At 36.4% G+C, this 17,838-nt stretch overlaps 1 protein-coding gene across 1 annotated transcript; it reads left to right on the forward strand.

The window, feature by feature from the left end:
- The first annotated feature begins 1,161 nt into the window (after positions 1 to 1,161).
- On the forward strand, positions 1,162 to 17,483 carry LOC117709575 (gastric triacylglycerol lipase). The gene is made up of 10 exons (XM_034504041.2): positions 1,162 to 1,195; positions 4,958 to 5,070; positions 5,218 to 5,335; positions 5,728 to 5,926; positions 7,027 to 7,136; positions 9,231 to 9,367; positions 11,569 to 11,715; positions 13,810 to 13,881; positions 14,303 to 14,374; positions 17,146 to 17,483. Exons 2-10 carry the CDS (start codon positions 4,969 to 4,971, stop codon positions 17,374 to 17,376), a joined length of 1,188 nt encoding a protein of 395 aa, XP_034359932.1. The 5' UTR covers positions 1,162 to 1,195; positions 4,958 to 4,968; the 3' UTR covers positions 17,377 to 17,483.
- The last annotated feature ends 355 nt before the right edge of the window (positions 17,484 to 17,838 follow it).

Genomic DNA, 17,838 nt, shown 5'->3' on the forward strand with positions numbered 1-17,838 from the left:
AATCAGGTTTAAGGCACTCAGAGAGGAGTAGGAATGTGTTAGCTGTTCAACTGCAGTCTTCATAAAGATCATGGATCTTTTAACAACTGGTAGAATTTGTACTTTTTTCTCCAAAAAATCTTAAACGAAAATCTTCTTCAGTCACCGTAAAAGACCAAAGGAACACACCATATTTTCTTTTGTTTTTATTTAAACAAATGAGTGAAGAAATAGTTAATCATCTTACTATTCGCTGGTGAACTGAATTCAAATCATCTCAGAACAGTAAAGCTTTTAATTTCCAACTCACTCTTTATAATAAAGTATTGTCTTCGAATTTACAAATTTAGTGGCTGTCAACGACAATCAAGGCACAAGGGAAGTGGAACCTTACCATGTGTGAACATATAAAAACTCTTAGTATTTGATAATTCCCAATGTTGCCTTCTATATTCATTGTACTTTTAGTTAATTGAGTTGTAGAGCTTTAAAAAGCATTAGATTATGGATTAACCTTTTTTCCCCAACAATAATCACTTTTTCACTATTTCTGGTATATATTTAAGTACTGCAATGAAAAATTTTGATGCTAAGATAATTTACATTGTTCAAACTCTAACCAGGAAATTTCATAAAGATTACATGGTATGGCTCAATTGTTCTTAACAATCAGGGGCCGAGTTTCATATATTATTTGCAGGGCAAAAGACAATGACCAAAGACTCACAATAAATCTTCAACTTGGCACAGAAATATTGGCTTACCTAACATCTGAGCAGAGTAGCCAGTGGCAAGCTTTTGGGTTTTTTTTTTTTTTTTTTTTTAACAAAAGATCAAGTCTTTTTACTTTTACTAAGCCCAGCTATAAAATCATTTGCATTGTAAGTCATACTCAATGGCTTTTATATGCTTAAGTCATCAGTTATCATTTTTATTGTTTCCTAAATTACTTCTAATCAACCATCCTTTAGACAGTGTGGGCATTTGTTAAAAATTAAAGTTGAGGAGCCAATGTCATGTGCAGTCATCTGAAATATTTGATTTTAAGGTTTGTGGTTTAATATTGGATGATTTCCAGATATGAAGGACCTATGATAATTCAATAAGAGGATGAATAATCATTTCTGGTCATTGTTAAGGTTTTGTATATAAGGAGCAACTGTCCATTAGCTAGAGTAGGCAACCAAAGAGGCAGAATCCTGTTTCTAAGGTCACTGTAAGTACATTTGATGATCAAAATTAATTGAAATCTTAGTTCTTTTTTCCTCATTTCAACTATCATGAGATAAATGTGTTCATTTCACTTGTGTATTATCCTTCTAGAATTAGATATAACAATGTTATATCTAATTTCAACACTCAGTGGCTGCATTCTAATATCAGAGGATTAGATTTAGGTCTTGGAATTTCTAGTTCAGCCCATGAATGTCAAGAACTTTACAAAGTGTACTGTTGTGTGTAAATGAAATTCTTATTTACTGATACATGAATTTGTCTATTAATGTCATAAATGTCCAATGAAGGTTTGTCTTTTCATGTTGTCATTTTGAAAAACAATCGATCAGTCCTTTCACATCATAGAAATCATTATTACTGAAACTGAGTAGCATAACGTCATCTACCAATTGGTATTGGTTTAACAATTATCAGTTACATTGCTTAACAGGCTACTAACATATTTCTTCAAATTAAAACTCAAGGAAACAGAAGTCTGGTTTGCATTATAAGATTCTTTGGAGTCAGTCGTCCCCAGTTTATTTCTTATCTATGCTGCTCAAGGCCATTCCAATGAAGCACTATGGTAGGAGATGTAATCCTTAGAGACAGCCAGTACAGTTTTGGTTTCAGGGCTTTCTATGTACTTATTGGGTCTTGTTTTGTTCATCTGCAATGTAAGGAATGTAATGCCAAGGACTTAATAGAGTTGTTTTAATTAAGTATAGTAATACCAATAATACTTATAACAATAGTGATAATACTTATACTTACTTAATTAAAACGTTTGTATTATTGGCAAACATACTCTTGTTTATCCTAGTTTACAGAAAAGAAAACAGATTGTGAAAATAACTCACTTGCAAATTACATGTGTAAGTACAACATTGGGCATGAAATAGTTACTGATATTATCTTGGAATTTGTTATTGGGTGTTTTGAGGAATTTAATCATGCCCCAAGTATTTTAGAGTCTTTCTTGTTGACTTTTGTTTTCAGGGTACCTCAAACCAGTGGTTGAATCGCCTTACTTTATAGTCTTAGGACTAGAAAGGCTTTAAAGGAACTGTCAATTCTTTGCTAGTCTGACAACTGTCTGGGTTGAGTGGCAAAATAGTGGCTAGTATTTATAAATTGGTTTATCCCTTCCTGAATTTCTATAATACAGAGAAGTTTTAGTTAAATCCACTTCCAGAGATAATGTGATATCTAATTTCAACTCTCAGTGGCTGCATTCTAATATCAGAGGATTGGATTTAGGTCTTGAAATTTCTAGTTCAGCCCATGAATATCAAGAACTTTACAAAGTATACTACATTGACCAAGAACCATACGGTGTTTATTTAAATAGTGATAGCAACTGAGACTATCCTTTTTCAAAGAACATAATTTGAAACAAATGATCCAAATTTGACAAATTCTTCACTGTACGCAATTAAAGTATATTTTATTTATTGCTTATTTGTTTAATTGTTTCTTTTTGTTTTCTGTTTTCTTCCTTTATTTCCTTCCTTCCTTTCCTTCCTTCCTTCTTTCTTTCTCTCTCTCCCTTTCTCTCTCTCTCTCTCTCTCTCTCTCTCTCTCTCTCTCTTTCTTTCTTTCTTCCTTTCTTTTTACAGTCCAGATTTTATTCCCCCTACCTTCCACCCTCGAACTGTTCCACATCCCATACCTCCAACTCACTCCCCTGTCTCCACAAGGCTGTTCCCACCCCCTACCCCCACCCCACCTGACCTCTAAACTCCCTTGGGCTTCCAGTCTCTTGAGGGTTGGGTACATCATCTCTGATTGAGCATGGACCTGGCAGTCCTCTACTGTATGTTTGTTTCTTGAGAAAGGGTTTCTCTGTGGAGCCCTGGCTGTACTGGAACTTGTTTTGTAAAGTAGGCTTGCTCACAGAGATCCTCCTTTCTCTGCCTCCTGAGTGATGGAGTCAAAGGCATGGTCCACCATGCCTGACTTACTAAACTATTTTTTATACATGATTTCCAAATTTGCTTCTAGTTCACCCTACTCACAATAAAAAAATTGTATTTCAGACACACTAAAAATATTTTATTTTAAACAACCTTCAGCAAGGCATCTCTTCAAACTTGAGAAAAATATCATTTCTCATTTTCATTTTTATTAAGCTTAATATAAGAATATTCTAAAATTCATAGTTAGTACTTACATCATCTAAGTAAATTTAGATGGTATAAGTCTAATGCCAAATATTATTTATACTAAAGAATAAATGACAATTACAACCACACAGTGAAAAAGAACTTGCAATCTTCCTTTACAAAATCAATTCTTATAATTTTAAATGAGAATCAAAATATAAAACCACAAGTGACTATGATATACTCTAACTTTTTGAGTGATTAGTTATAGTGAGACAGAATCATCCGCTGGGTTATCTACAATCTAAGATTTTCATTCATTTATCATAAGCCTGAATTGCTTTATAATTACATAAAGGATAACAATTTTGAAAACAAGGTATGTGAAAGATAAATCATTTAATAGAAGCATAAATTCAATCCTGTTAAAGTGATTGTTTTCTAAAACAGATTTTTAGCATATAAATATGAGAAAATTCTATTAGAAAAGCCTTTCTATATTTTATAAATAATAATAGTCAATTCTCTTTTGCTGTTAAATACTTCTGAAAAAGGTATGCAACCATATAGTACACTGGTAATATCTAATCTGGTTTACCTAAGGAATTTTGAAGAGATAATACCTTAGTAGAAAATTGCAAGAGCAACACTTTTTAAAATTATATCCATTCATTATTATAGGTGATGTCAGCTTTCAAATTCACACAATGATTTCAAATCAGCTAATAGTTATAAACTGGTGATTATTAATTATCTTAACACAATGATAGTTCTACTTATTTCAGGGCATATGTGACTGCCACATAGCACATATGGATGTCAGAGGACAGCTTTGGCTATTAGTTCTGAGGATCAAATGCAGGTCCTCAGGCTTGCTTTTACCTACTAAGTCACCTCTTCAGTTCCATGATGATAGCTTTATATGCACATTAAGTTAAAATTGATTCAAAATCATCAGATGCCCACTTAACCTTGTGTCCAAATCTGTGCTCATGAAGCAAGTTTGATGCAAGTCTTAAGCATACAGAATAATAAACTTATGCTTCATCTAATAGACAGAAGATTGTTTGCTGGTTAAAATTCTATCTATAAAGCTGGAAACCTGAGTTGAAAATGCTTTTCAAGAGAGAGAATCAGGAGTTATTATATGGTTCATTTGGTAAAATACTTGCCATTCATGGTTAAGTACCTGAGTTCCATTCCCAGAACAAGTAAAGTAACTGGGTATATTGATGTGTGATGGTAATCCCAGAGATGGTGGATCCCTAGGGCCCTCTGACCAATGTCCCAGCCTATTCAGCAAACTTCAGTGACAGACCCTGACTCCTAAGGAAAAACAGCTGAGATTATCCTCTGCCCTGCTACAAATACCTATTTGAAAGTGCATGCACACATGTGTGTATGCACACACATATGCACAAATGCATATGCACATACAAACAGATATTATCACAAATGTACACACCAGTGAGAAAAAGAAGAAACAATCACAATGAAAACATTTTAAACAGTAGGATTAATTTGCCTATATATCACCCAGGTTTGTTGCTCAGCAGAATGTAATCAAGCTCAATCATCCCTGTACTTCTCCTAGAGGTGAAATCATCACAAACTCTGAATGTTATGAAAACATAACATAGTTTATTCCTTTGTTTCAGGGCAGTACAAGATGTGGCTGCTATTAATAACAAGTGTGATATCTACATTCGGAGGTGCACATGGCCTATTTGGAAGGCTGGTTCCTGACAACCCCGAAACAAACATGAATATTGTGAGTTACTGATGGGTATTACTAGGATTATCGTCATTACAGGTCTAAACTTTTAGTGAACGTTAAAATTCATTAGAAATGCCTGTTAGATGAATTTTAAAACTAATTAATACTTAAAAGGTTTTTTTTTCTAATTTTCTTCCTCAGAGTCAGATGATAACTTACTGGGGGTATCCAAGTGAGAAATATGAAGTTGTTACTGAAGATGGCTATATTCTGGGGGTCTACAGAATTCCTTATGGAAAGAATAATTCTGAGAATATAGGTACAAACTCCTTCCATCCCCTCATTTCTCTCTCCTTTTCTTTAACTTTCTTCCTTTCCCTCCACCATCGATTTACCCTCCCCTATCTTCTATCACCCCATTTTATTTCTTTCTAAGGATGAAATAAGTCTAGATCACTCTGGAAATTCAGCACAAGATTTTATTTCCAGTCTCACTAAATAGCAATCAAGTCAATGAGACAGAGGGATGACCAAGTGATCATGATAAATTGTAGTCCTGCTGTTATATACAAACTATTCAAGGCCTCTAACCAGCTAAAGGAATGAGAGGCAGTTTCTTTTATTATAGTAACCAAGGTGAATCCCAGTGCATGGAAGTCTCCCTACTATAAAGAATCCATTTATAACATTTTGAATAATCTTCTTCCCTAGGCAAGAGACCTGTGGCATATTTGCAGCATGGTTTGATTGCATCAGCCACAAACTGGATTACAAATCTGCCAAACAACAGCCTGGCCTTCATTCTAGCAGACGCTGGCTATGATGTTTGGCTGGGGAACAGCCGAGGGAATACATGGTCCAGGAAAAATATATACTATTCACCAGACTCAGTTGAATTCTGGGCTTTCAGGTAAAGAATGAGAATAATTGAAAATGAAGATGCATATGGGTTCTACATCTTGCTCATCACAGCCAATTACACTCTAGGCGGGAGGGGAAGGAAGCTGTGTCATTTGATCCAACACTTGAGTCTTCCATACACCTCATTCCAAGGGTAGTGTTTCCTTTAGTCTTGCTGTGACCTCCTTACCAAACGGTCAAGAGATGCGTAAAAATGCTTTTACAAATAAGACAAACAACACAGCCAAAGTTAGGATGCATGGCCATTCACTGTTCCTAGAAAGTTGCAAAGGGTGAAGCCAATAGACTAAGGAGGTATCAGAACTGGAGCAAAGGGGAATGGCAGTCTTCATCAACATCCAAAGCCCAAAGGTTGGGCACAGAAAAGTTATCAGAGGTGCCCAATACCTTCTCATGCCCTAGTCTTGATAGTGACTGAGGAAAATAATTGACGGAGAGGATCTGGCTGATCTTGCTGAGGCTTAAGTGTGTTCTACCAGTTCCAAAAGCTGGTAGGAAGCCCATGTATATCTGGTGTAGTGAAAAGGAAGTAGAGAGAACACAGTAGAACTCTAGCATGTCGATAGGAACCAGATCTAGTGAGGATGATGAAGTTCATTCTGTGCACAACGAGAAGCCACTAAATATTGTTCAACTTGAGTTCTCACTTTTGTATCATTCTGGCTGATTTGTGAAGAATGTACTACAGAGATGAGACCCATATAAAAATGGAATGTAGAATATAAGTGCTTATTAAATCTGATATTACATTTCAGAAATAAAGATAATACCCACCCATAGATAATTATCTTGTTTACATTTAGATTATGGCTATTATATATATTTGAAAATGATGACCTTTGTTTACAAGCAACTACCCCAAAGACTCCTGGCATTTATTAAGGGTTTATATATAACTGGCAATAATTAAAGTAGCTAGTTTTCTATTCCTCAAGTAGAAATAGAAGTTTCTCTATAAATATGCTTTTTGTTTGGCTTAGATATAGTTTGTTTGTGAATGTTGGCTTAAGAACCAGGATTGAGGATGAAGGGCTTGAGTTTTAGAAACTAGAAAAAAAACTATATTTTCTTCAATTTATTTTTTTACAGCTTTGATGAAATGGCTAAATATGATCTTCCAGCAACAATAGACTTCATTGTACAGAAAACTGGACAAGAAAAGATAGACTACGTTGGTCATTCTCAGGGCACCACTATTGGTAAGTAGAGCGCTGAGACTGAGCAGTTTCTGTCTCTACCCAGTACCATTGCTACTGCCGTGCAACTTTATAAAATGCCACAGTCATTGAAATCCAGTGATATAAAGACAACTGATCCTCCTACCCTAGAGATGGATAAATCAGACAGTAGAATGAGTAACTCAAACAAGTGGCATCATCTCCATCAATAGATACAAGCCCAGGCTACCCAGCTCTCAAGGTAGCATGCTGTAGCCTTCCAGTTGAACTTTTCCCTTCACTTCACCATTTTTAATGGAAATCAGATCATTTGCTTAAATAATATACCAACGAAGATAAATTAGATTCTCTTATCATAATATCACTTAGATTGGGGGAGAAGGACAGAAAGAAAACAGGTTAAAAGTAGCATGAAGTTCACCAGACCATGGTAATGCTATGGGAAATATACCTGATAGGGGATTTTAAGGAGTCTCCAAGGACTTTAAAGCCATTTTAAACAGACAAAGCCTGTAAACACTCTCTGAGTAAGGATGTAGAAGACTCATGTGCATCTGTGCCAGCCTGGTGTTCTAGGGAGGGAAAACAGCCAGTGTAAAGAATCCTAAGATGGAGAACCTGTTCAGGGGGCAGCAGTGATGCTGTTCATCATGGGGATAGTCAGAGTAAGAGACAGAGAGAGAAATGAAGTGAGATGACATTGTGGCTGCTGAAAAGAACAGAATATTCAGGGTTCTTTGGATATTGTTAGGATATCAGAAATCATAAAGAAAATTTTTAATAGAGGAGTTCTATGAGCCATTATATGGTCCTTCTAGTCACTGAAGGGCAACAAAGGCAGGAACTCAGAAGCAGCTACAGGATGTGTGGAGTAACTCATGCCAGAGATTAGGGTGAGCTGGATTACTGAGGGGTGAGGAGAGATGTGGGAATAATGATGTCCAATCAAGCAGTAGAATTGTGTATACATACATACATACATACATACATACAAACAAATGTGCATGCATGTGTGTGTGCAAATGAGATACTGCCAATAAACTTTACTAAAATTTTGGATCTACGGAATATGAAGTGAAAATAGGAGTATAAGACAATGCCAGAGTTTGTAGTTTGGGCTCCTGGAATAATGAAGATTCCTTTACCCAGAGTGAGGAATGAAGGGTTGTAAGAAGAGCTGTTATATAAAGACATTAGAAGCTCAGTTTGAGAACACTGTAATAAGTCATCTATTGAAGATGCAGGTAGAGATGCCAAAGAGTCAGTCATAAACAGTTCAAGGAAGAACACTAGGCTGAAACTACTCAACAGGAAGCATCAGTCGGTGAGACTGCAGTTAACATCCCAAGGAGTCAGCTCAGACAGCCAAGAGGAGAGGTGTTGGGACAAGCCTGCATTATTCTTTTATTTAGAAGATGAGAGTTCTGTGGTAGAAAAAACAAATTCAGAGTCAGTAATAGTAATGTGCAAAGGCAGCTAGAATTCTGGAATTCAAAGACAGGTAGTGTTTACTAGTGTGTGAAAAGCCAAGTGAAATGCAGTCGCAGAGGTAATTGTTGGAATTGTCTAGAAGTCATAGGCCTCTTAGCTGTTGCTGTTGGTGGTGGATTTTTGAAACAAGGCTATCCTGTGTAGCTCAGGCTGGCTTCAGACTCCAGATCCTCTTGACTCAGCCTCCAGAGTACTAATATCAGCCAGTAACTGTGCTTGGCTACAAGGGGCTCTCATTAACTTTCAATGACACATATTTAAATAACTTAGTGTTGTGTCTGTAACTTGCGGCTATAAAATCACTGCATTGAGATGTAATGCAATGATTTCTTTAGCACTTACTGAGGTGAGTAAAATTGTTTGCCTTGATAGTAAATTTCTCTCTTGCTTCCCTCTTAAGTTACCTTAAGACTGAACATACCAATTCTTTTTCCACTAGTGAACATCTTTAAATGCTATTATCATACTTTTACACATCTCAACAAACCATTGAGCCAACCTCTCAGTGTTCTTGAGATAGCATCTCTAGCAAGTCTAAGATAACCTCACATTTCTAAAAACAACAACAACAACAAAAAATCACACGCATGAACACATCTTCATTGATGGTCTGTTCTATTTCAGGTTTTATTGCCTTTTCTACCAATCCTGCACTGGCTAAAAAAATCAAGACATTTTATGCATTAGCTCCAGTTGCTACTGTGAAGTATGCAGAAAGTCCCATGAAAAAGATATCACTTATTCCTACATTTCTTTTCAAGGTATGTGACTAAGATACCCAATTGCCATTAGACTTCAGATCGATCAACATAAACAAATATACCTTACATATTCACATCCTCAAAGTAAATCATACATGTTTATATTATCTCTCGCACAGTATTAACATGTGGATCCCCTCTTGCCTCTGAGATTCCCATTTCCTCCTTTGGTTTGGGTCAGCTTACAGTGGGTTGTCAATGTCAGCAAGTGTTTTGCTTTTTCAAGGATGTTTCACTGGCCAACCAGTGCACACACCTGTGTCAATGTAAACAGTGCCACTCCTGTAACAGGGAATGGAGTGTTAAAAGCAGAGAAAAATAGTCAAATAAGAATCCAAGGTAGGGCCAGAGGGATTTTGACAGCTTCTGTGACAACCCATCCACCACCCATCAGCCAGAAAGAAAAAAATAGAAACAGATGAAAAAAGAGAAAAGAAACAGCCCAGAGAGAGTTTTTTGTTGTTGTTGTTGTTTGTTTTTGTTTTTTGTTTGGTTGGTTGGTTTTTTTGAGACAGGGCTCTCTGTGTAGCCCTGGCTGTCCTGGAACTCACTCTGTAGACCAGGCTAACCTCGAACTCAGAAATCCACCTGCCTCTGCCTCCCAAGTGCTGGGATTAAAGGCGTGTGCCACCACCACCGGGCTAAGAGAGTTTTTTAAATTGTAAAGATTCTAAAGTAGAGGCTTTTCACTGTCGATGGCAGGGGTGTAGAGGAGTACAAAGGACTCAGTTTACCTTAAAGGGCTGGCCAGTAGGAGTTTGCTCGTGTTTCAATGAATATATATAGATAACAAAAATCAGAGTTGGTAAGAGTTTGGGTTTGTGTGTGTGTGTGTGTGTGTGTGTGTGTGTGTTTGGTTCTTGCTGCTGTTTTTTTTTTTGTTTTGTTGTTGGTTTGTTGTTGTTATTGTTGTTTTTGCTTTTGTTTTTTTTTTTGTTTTTTTTTTTTTTTTTTTTTTTTTTTTTTTTTTTGTGGGAGAGTGGACCTGGGAGGAATGGGAAGTGAGTGAGAACCAGCAGCATCATGTGAAATTTCCAAATATTTAATGAAAATATTGTGTTGAGGGCAAAAGAAAAAAAAAGAAACTTGTTAGAGGAGGGGAAAAGGAATAAGGAAAGAATTAAAATAAAGCAACGACTAAGCACAGTAAATACTGTGACTTCCAATTCAGTGCTCTCAGGCTGCCTAAGAGTTCTTGTCCTAAGAAATGGAAATTTCACAGGACAGTAATGTAGATTTCAAAAGGCCATACTATTAATGCCTTATTGAACACACAAGGGAGTGAATTGACAACTTTTTATGTTCAAATGTTTAATGCCCTGCCTCTGTTGCACTCAAGCCACCCCATGCAGACATGCCTGCACATTTGCACAATCTCCTTTAGATCAGCGGTTTAGCCGGTTAGCCTGAAGCTCTAAGTGCAATAATCCTACCCTTCCCTGCTTGTTTGCTTACTTGCATTCTAAATTAGCACCCTCACCTAAAGCCAAAGACACTGGCTGCAGTCAAATGTATTTGTAGAACTTTTATGCAAAACTTATAGCATTAAGATCACCATGGCCATTCCCTGCTGCTCTGAGCCTCTCACTTTTCACTTACCCTCAGATTTTCAGAGAGCAGAGCAGAGGAGTTGAAAGGAGGCATTTAGACATTGAGTCACAGGCATGGATCAGAACTGCAGAACAGAGTCCTTATCAACCCAAAACCACTGATATTTTCTAGCCATGCTTCCTTGGGTATAAAACTAATAAAGCAAAACGACCCAGTGCTCAATACAATTGAGACGAATATCTATAGATTTTCCTAGCGATGCCCTGCTGAGGTCCCACTTACTACTCCTCATCTCACAATGTATTACTCAAATCTCACCTGTTGATACATAATTATAACACTCTGCCATGTGGTCTCACAATTTGACCATAATCTGTATTACTCCAGCTGGATTATAATTCACTGTGTCTTCAAATTCCTCTGAGAGACGTTTCAATGTTCGAGGCTTCATGTTTAGGTCTTTGATCTTTTTGAGTTGATTTTTGTACATGGCAATGGGTTTAAAGAATAGAAAACATCTAAAAACTAAACTTCTCAACAACTAAGGAAAAATACAAGCATACTCACACTTGCATGAGTTGCTTCAGCAATGAAGTGGGATTTCTGCCGCTAGGTTGCTGCTATGCTCTGATGATGCTTTTATTTTTCAGGCTATATTTGGTAACAAAATGTTCATGGCCCACAACTACTTCGATGAATTTCTTGGTACCGAAGTGTGCACGCGGGAGGCGCTAGATCTTCTCTGCAGCAACACTTTATTTGTCTTCTGTGGATTTGACAAGAAAAACTTAAATGTGGTATGTATGCATTGTGTTCTCCATTCAGGGGGTTTCCGCAAACACCTTTGTGTTATCATCAACTCTTAGAAATATTACTTCAGGAGAACTAAGTCTCACCTCACAACTATGCCTAGAGCATTGTGGTAGAGCCCAGAGAAATTACAAGTTACTACCCATTCCAATTTAATCTCCTGCTCTCATTCAAAAATACGATTGGCCTGTGACCACCTAAATGCCTGGCATTGTATTTACCTTCTGTGTCAGAAGGGAATGAAACTTATTGGGAAGGCTCTTCTGAGGAACAATGAATAGTCATCAAATAAATGTTGCAAATGCTTTTAATCTTTCTGGCCGTTCCCATCAATTTTGTAAAACACACTTTAGAGAAGCAGTGTAAGAACTTGTCCATATCTCGATCTGCATTTCTACTCCCTGACTTGGAGTTTTAAGTCCTATATGAGAAAGTTCAATATCATAAGGTCCTTAAACATATGGATTCATGTCAGCATAATTTAAGTCCTACCTTTGAAACTGATTTAAGCTTTTGTATTTGTTTCCTCACACACAAAATATGCTATTGTAAAATTCATATCAGCTAAGATATTTAGTACAAATTGACCACAACATTAACCACATGACATGTGACCATGGTGTGCATGTGTATGTATGTACATATACTATTATATATACATGTAATAGATATACACACACTATTATATGTAGACATACATTTGCTGTTTTTTTCTTTTTTCTTCTTGTAGTACTAAGGGTGGAACCTAGGAATTTTAGCATGATGCTTTACCACTAATATATCTTTCAGTATTTTTAAATAACTTTTTATTGTGAGACAGAGTCTTGTTAAATTGCCCAGTCACTTAATCTACAGCTAATGCAGAGCTTTAACCAGATTCTCATGATTCAGCCTTCCAAGTAGCTGGAATTACAGAGCTATGTTTCTAATTCTTACTCTCATCTATACACTTATACATTTAAAGTCCTAAATAAATGAATTCTATTGTTAAAAGTGTATATTATCCTATTGTTTAAAATTGTATACTAATTTCTGTGCTCATTAAGAACATAGTAGTGAATCCCAGTGCCTGTTTCTATGGAGATCAGACATGTTCGGTTGTCTTTCTCAGTGCTGATGATCCACTCTGTATCTGGATAAATATATCAACATTTGTTTATATCTGTCTTTTAGGTTCCACTTACGGTAGTAAGGGCTCCTTCTTCTATTCAATTTGAGGCTGTTTCTCATTATCTATCAGTGTAGATTTAGTTTCAGAAGCATAAGGAATGTAGCAGGGCAGCCTGTCCTTATTACACCAATAAACAAATTGGTTCTTATATTTTATCAATAAGAGTTCTCAGAGAAAGATAATAATAATACAGGCATGCAGAGAATGAACAAATCATAGCGCTTGTCCTCTGCGTGCTGCTTATAAGGAAGAGAGATGTTAGCCCCTTTGATAACAGTCAGTTCATTTGACTTTGTCATACTCTAAGACCCACTACTGAATTGGCCTGTGCATCCTGGAAATGGAACTTCAGAATGCTAACGGGTATGAGCACAGTGATCTAGGAACCAGATAGAATACTACAGCTAAATATAAACAATGATTATCATATATATATACATATATATGTGTGTGTGTGTGTGTGTAATTATTCAATATATAGTAAAATTATGTAGCGTGATTAATCCATGTAAAATATTTAATCTTTTGCATGCTGACATTAAATAGGATGTTGAGGATTTAGTTTCAGAAGCTAGGTAAAACTTTCCAGCCTCAGACTGCTTGTCACTGATTAGGGTGAACCTGATATTTGTCTAAACTTCTTTGAGTTTCAAACTCTACTTTGAAAAAATATGGAGTTAATAAGCCATCTATATTGCTGATCATGGTTAAAATACATGATGTGCTTTGTGGATTCTGAGGCTGCATTTAACTGAATTATTCATCCTTCTATTGAAGGTTACCCTGTAACACTGGTTTGAAATTTAAAAAAAAAAAAAAAAAAAAAAAAAAAAACCACCTCCTCAATGTTTTTCAGAAACCAAATATGTCTAAGTCTATGTATATATATGTGTGTGTGTTTGATTTCTAGAGTCGTTTTGATGTGTACCTAGGGCATAATCCAGCAGGAACATCTACTCAGGACATTCTCCACTGGGCGCAGGTATCATTATTTCAATGTTGTTAACATTATTTTGTGGTAATGAACTTTTGTACTTGACCTAAAGCATATTATTAAGATGTTCTTGTAAGACAATGCTTCTATATATGACAACCTACAAAAATAACCATTAATCCTTGTACATAAAAATCTTATGAGAGCATGTGATTTGAGTAACAAAGAAATAATTATTTTTATGATTTGCTCAGTAAAACAAAATATTTAAAACGAACACTATATTTTTACTCACTAGATGGTTAGTTATTTCGAATGAGAAAATATTTTTTCAATAATTATAAAAATTGAAAATGAGCTATTTAGAGAAAATTAAATTGCTTTTCATGTGGTTATGATATTTAGCTAATTAATTTTAATTACTTCTTACTAAATTTTTATTTAATTTTTACCTCTAAATTTTCATTAGCTTGCTAAATCTGGGAAATTTCAAGCCTTTAACTGGGGAAGCCCAGTCCAGAACATGCTGCACTACAATCAGGTATGGTTTTTTGAGATTGAAATTTCTCATAATTTAAACAACAAAGGAGTTTGGAAAGAAAACTTATATGATTGGGCATTAATTTTTTTTCAAAATAATGCTAATGTCTACTTTCTCATTATCTCATTACTACACTCAGAGTAATCCTGGGTCACATGCGAAGACTTTTTGTAAATTAACAGTACTTCACCTTTACACAACCCTGCTGCAAAATCCACTCTCCACACCACACTCTGTTCTCTTCTCTCTGAAGTGCAACTGGCTGAAACAAATCACCAATTATAGCCACGCATAAGCAGTTTTCTTATATATCACCCTCTTTGTTTGGACAGGCAATCAAATGATTTCATGGGAACTCAGTTCCACGTGGAAAAAAAAAAGGTGGTGTGTTTTCAGGTCAAAGTTAGAGATATTTCTGGGCACAAAGGTGCCTTGTAATCCTCAAATTTGCTATGGTACAAATAACACAGCCTCTGGTGTTGATCCAATTGGTGGTCAATACAAATTTACACAGTAATTCATGAACTAGAAAATTATTGACAGGCTATAAAAGGATAATTTCTGTAACCATATGCTCAGGGCAAACTCTTGGGTTATCACTAATTGTGAGCAAGGCCGTATAATAGTTTGTGACCCACTCTTTCTATTAAAGAACCCCAACTTTCTTCCATTAGTAACTGAATAACGCTGACCTTCCCTAGTTCCCCTGACTCAAACCTTAGAAGGATACGTTTGCAGACAAGATTCTATGCACGAGAAATCCCTACACCATTGATTTTACTAATTCGATGTCTTTAAGGACCTTTTTTTCAGAATACTGTAAGATCAACTCACAAAGTTCAGACATGCTTTTAATTTACTTTTCTATTGGGCTCTCATTCTCGTAACCAAAAAAATATATAAATCATGGCTGTCCTGAGTACCAATCATCAACTCGACCCTTCTTCCAGTCAAATGAATAACACTTCTAATTACGTGTCATTGAGATCAGTGATGTTAGCTTAACAGACAGAGATAACATCTAGGAAGCAGTTTCCCCAAAGGTATGCAAGTAAAATAACGTGCATTTATTATAGATAGTGTTCACACTGTAACCCATGTGTGAGGGAATGTAAGAAAAAGCCTAAACTACTGGGACGATAGTGTAATAAATGTTTTGGAGTATAAGTTGGCTGTTTCACAAAGTGTAAAGACACAAACTAAGGCTATTAGATTAGTATCCTTGAAGTAATAATATATTGTACCTAACTAGATTCTGTCTAGATTATGGGAATCAAGGATATGACTCGTTTTATTTTCTGCTTTATGAACCTTTATAAACCCTATGTGTTAATAGTGGTTTCCTAGTAAAAAATTATTTCTCAAATAAAAGTTTAAATTGCAAAATAGTTTTATAATAAAGAATTTACATTAATTATTTTAAAAAAATAAACAACTATGCCAATACTTTTTCTCAGAATATGAAGCAATATTTAGGAAAATTACATGAGCGTATACAGATCCAGCTTTGTACCTGAAATATTGTCCTGGTCACTAACCATGCTATGGACAATTGTTTTGCACATCCCAGAGAATGATTTATGAAGGCTGTGTCTTCAGGTTTAAGTAAATAAGTTTATCAGCAATATTACGGGAAAATTTTAAAAAAATAAATAGCAAAGTGCAGATAGTTCTCCATCAGCGGAAAGATAGCAAAACATTATCAACTCAGGTACCCCAAACATGCAGCAATATGTGTGAGGCAGCCTGATCGAGAGACTAACCGAAAGATAACCTCATCGGGTTTGATGCTGAGGATCATCAAGCAGAAGCTGATTGGAGACAGCGTCTTGAGATAGCCAGCTGGAGCGCTTTGTCAACTGTCCTTGTAGAGTAAAGCAGCCCCTCCTCGGGTGAGACTTTGATGTGAGCAGCAGACAGACAGCATTATCAAATCAAGCACTTAAAACAGCCCACAAAAAACGCCTGCACAAACTCCTCTCAAAGAGTCATGCTCAGGTTCCCAGCCGAGAGATTTGCAGGCAGAGCAGCTTCTCAGTGAGGTGAAACAGCATAGAAAATTTCACCGATATAATGCACATTGTGGAAAGCAATGCAAAGACAAAACAAATGACTCAAAACCCTGGATTATTTGAGGATATCATGATTCAGAGTGGTAGACACAATCTGCCCCAGTTAGGATGTAGTCAAACCTAGCTAAGGAGATACAGGGGTAAGGAATATGCTATGTAAGCTTTGTCTACTGTAGCTTCAGTGTGTCCTATTAGGATATGGGAGACAGAGACAGAACCACCAAAAGCCATTGGCCAGCTAACTTGGCATATCCACCAGTGAAAGGGAGAAACCCTGTCTGATAGACAGCAAAGACCAACATGATAGCTGTGCTCTACCCTCCACAAACACATAGTAGTTTGCATATGCCCATTCCATCCACATACAAGAATCCAGTGAAATCTCCTTCCTTCATCTGAATTGAAACCCAGCTTAGAACCAACAATATTTACAGGCATCACCTGTAAATGTGTGTTTTCTGACTTTTCGTCCCAGACCTGCTGAGTCAGTCTGCATTTTAACAGAGACCTAGGTGATTGACAGGCCTATTAAGAGATTGAGAAGCATTGACCCAAACTATGCTGTGTTCACTTTGCTCTATGAGAAAAGGTGACTTTTTTGGTGTGATCATTAGACTTTATTTAGAACTAGCACACAATCAACACTGGTTTGGAAGTGTGGTTGCCTAAACTCCACTTCTTTCACCTGTCATGTTTTAGAAAACGCCTCCTGACTATGATGTGTCAGCCATGACCGTGCCAATTGCAGTGTGGAACGGTGGCAATGACATCCTGGCTGATCCCCAAGATGTCGCCATGCTGCTTCCCAAACTCCAAAACCTCCGGTACCATAAGGAGATTCTTCCCTACAACCACCTGGACTTCATCTGGGGGATGAATGCTCCTCAAGAGGTGTACGATGAGATGCTTTCCTTGATGGCAGAAGACTAAAAGAATTATCTACATCCATTCCAAAGCCCTTCCTCGCTTTATACAAGGCTTTTAAAAAAATGTAATACATGTTATTGTAATTTTGACTTTAGAAATATATTGGCATCAACAAAGTTCTCATGTGTCATTTGAATTTTTTAATTTAAAGAAACACAATATTTTTATCTGGAAGCTTATATTAGAAACAATTGAGAGAATACATTTCTGAGCCAAGGTGAAATTTCTCTTTGGATCATCTCAAAAGTATTTTCTAAACTCAATTTTGATTAGGCGCATGGGTCATTAAGAGTCCTGGAGCTGAACAATGACTTTGCTTACGTGTGTCTGGCAGTGATTGAATTGCTTCTGATCACCATTCACAACCACTGCCATATCTACACACTGAAAGTATCACTTCCTCTTTCTTGTGAGCCCCATGGGAAATCCAACTGTTCTACGTATGGGAGAGGAAGCAAGATCCAG

Source organism: Arvicanthis niloticus, chromosome 1 (genome assembly GCF_011762505.2).
Source record: "Arvicanthis niloticus isolate mArvNil1 chromosome 1, mArvNil1.pat.X, whole genome shotgun sequence".
Classification (NCBI taxonomy): Eukaryota; Metazoa; Chordata; class Mammalia; order Rodentia; family Muridae; genus Arvicanthis; species Arvicanthis niloticus.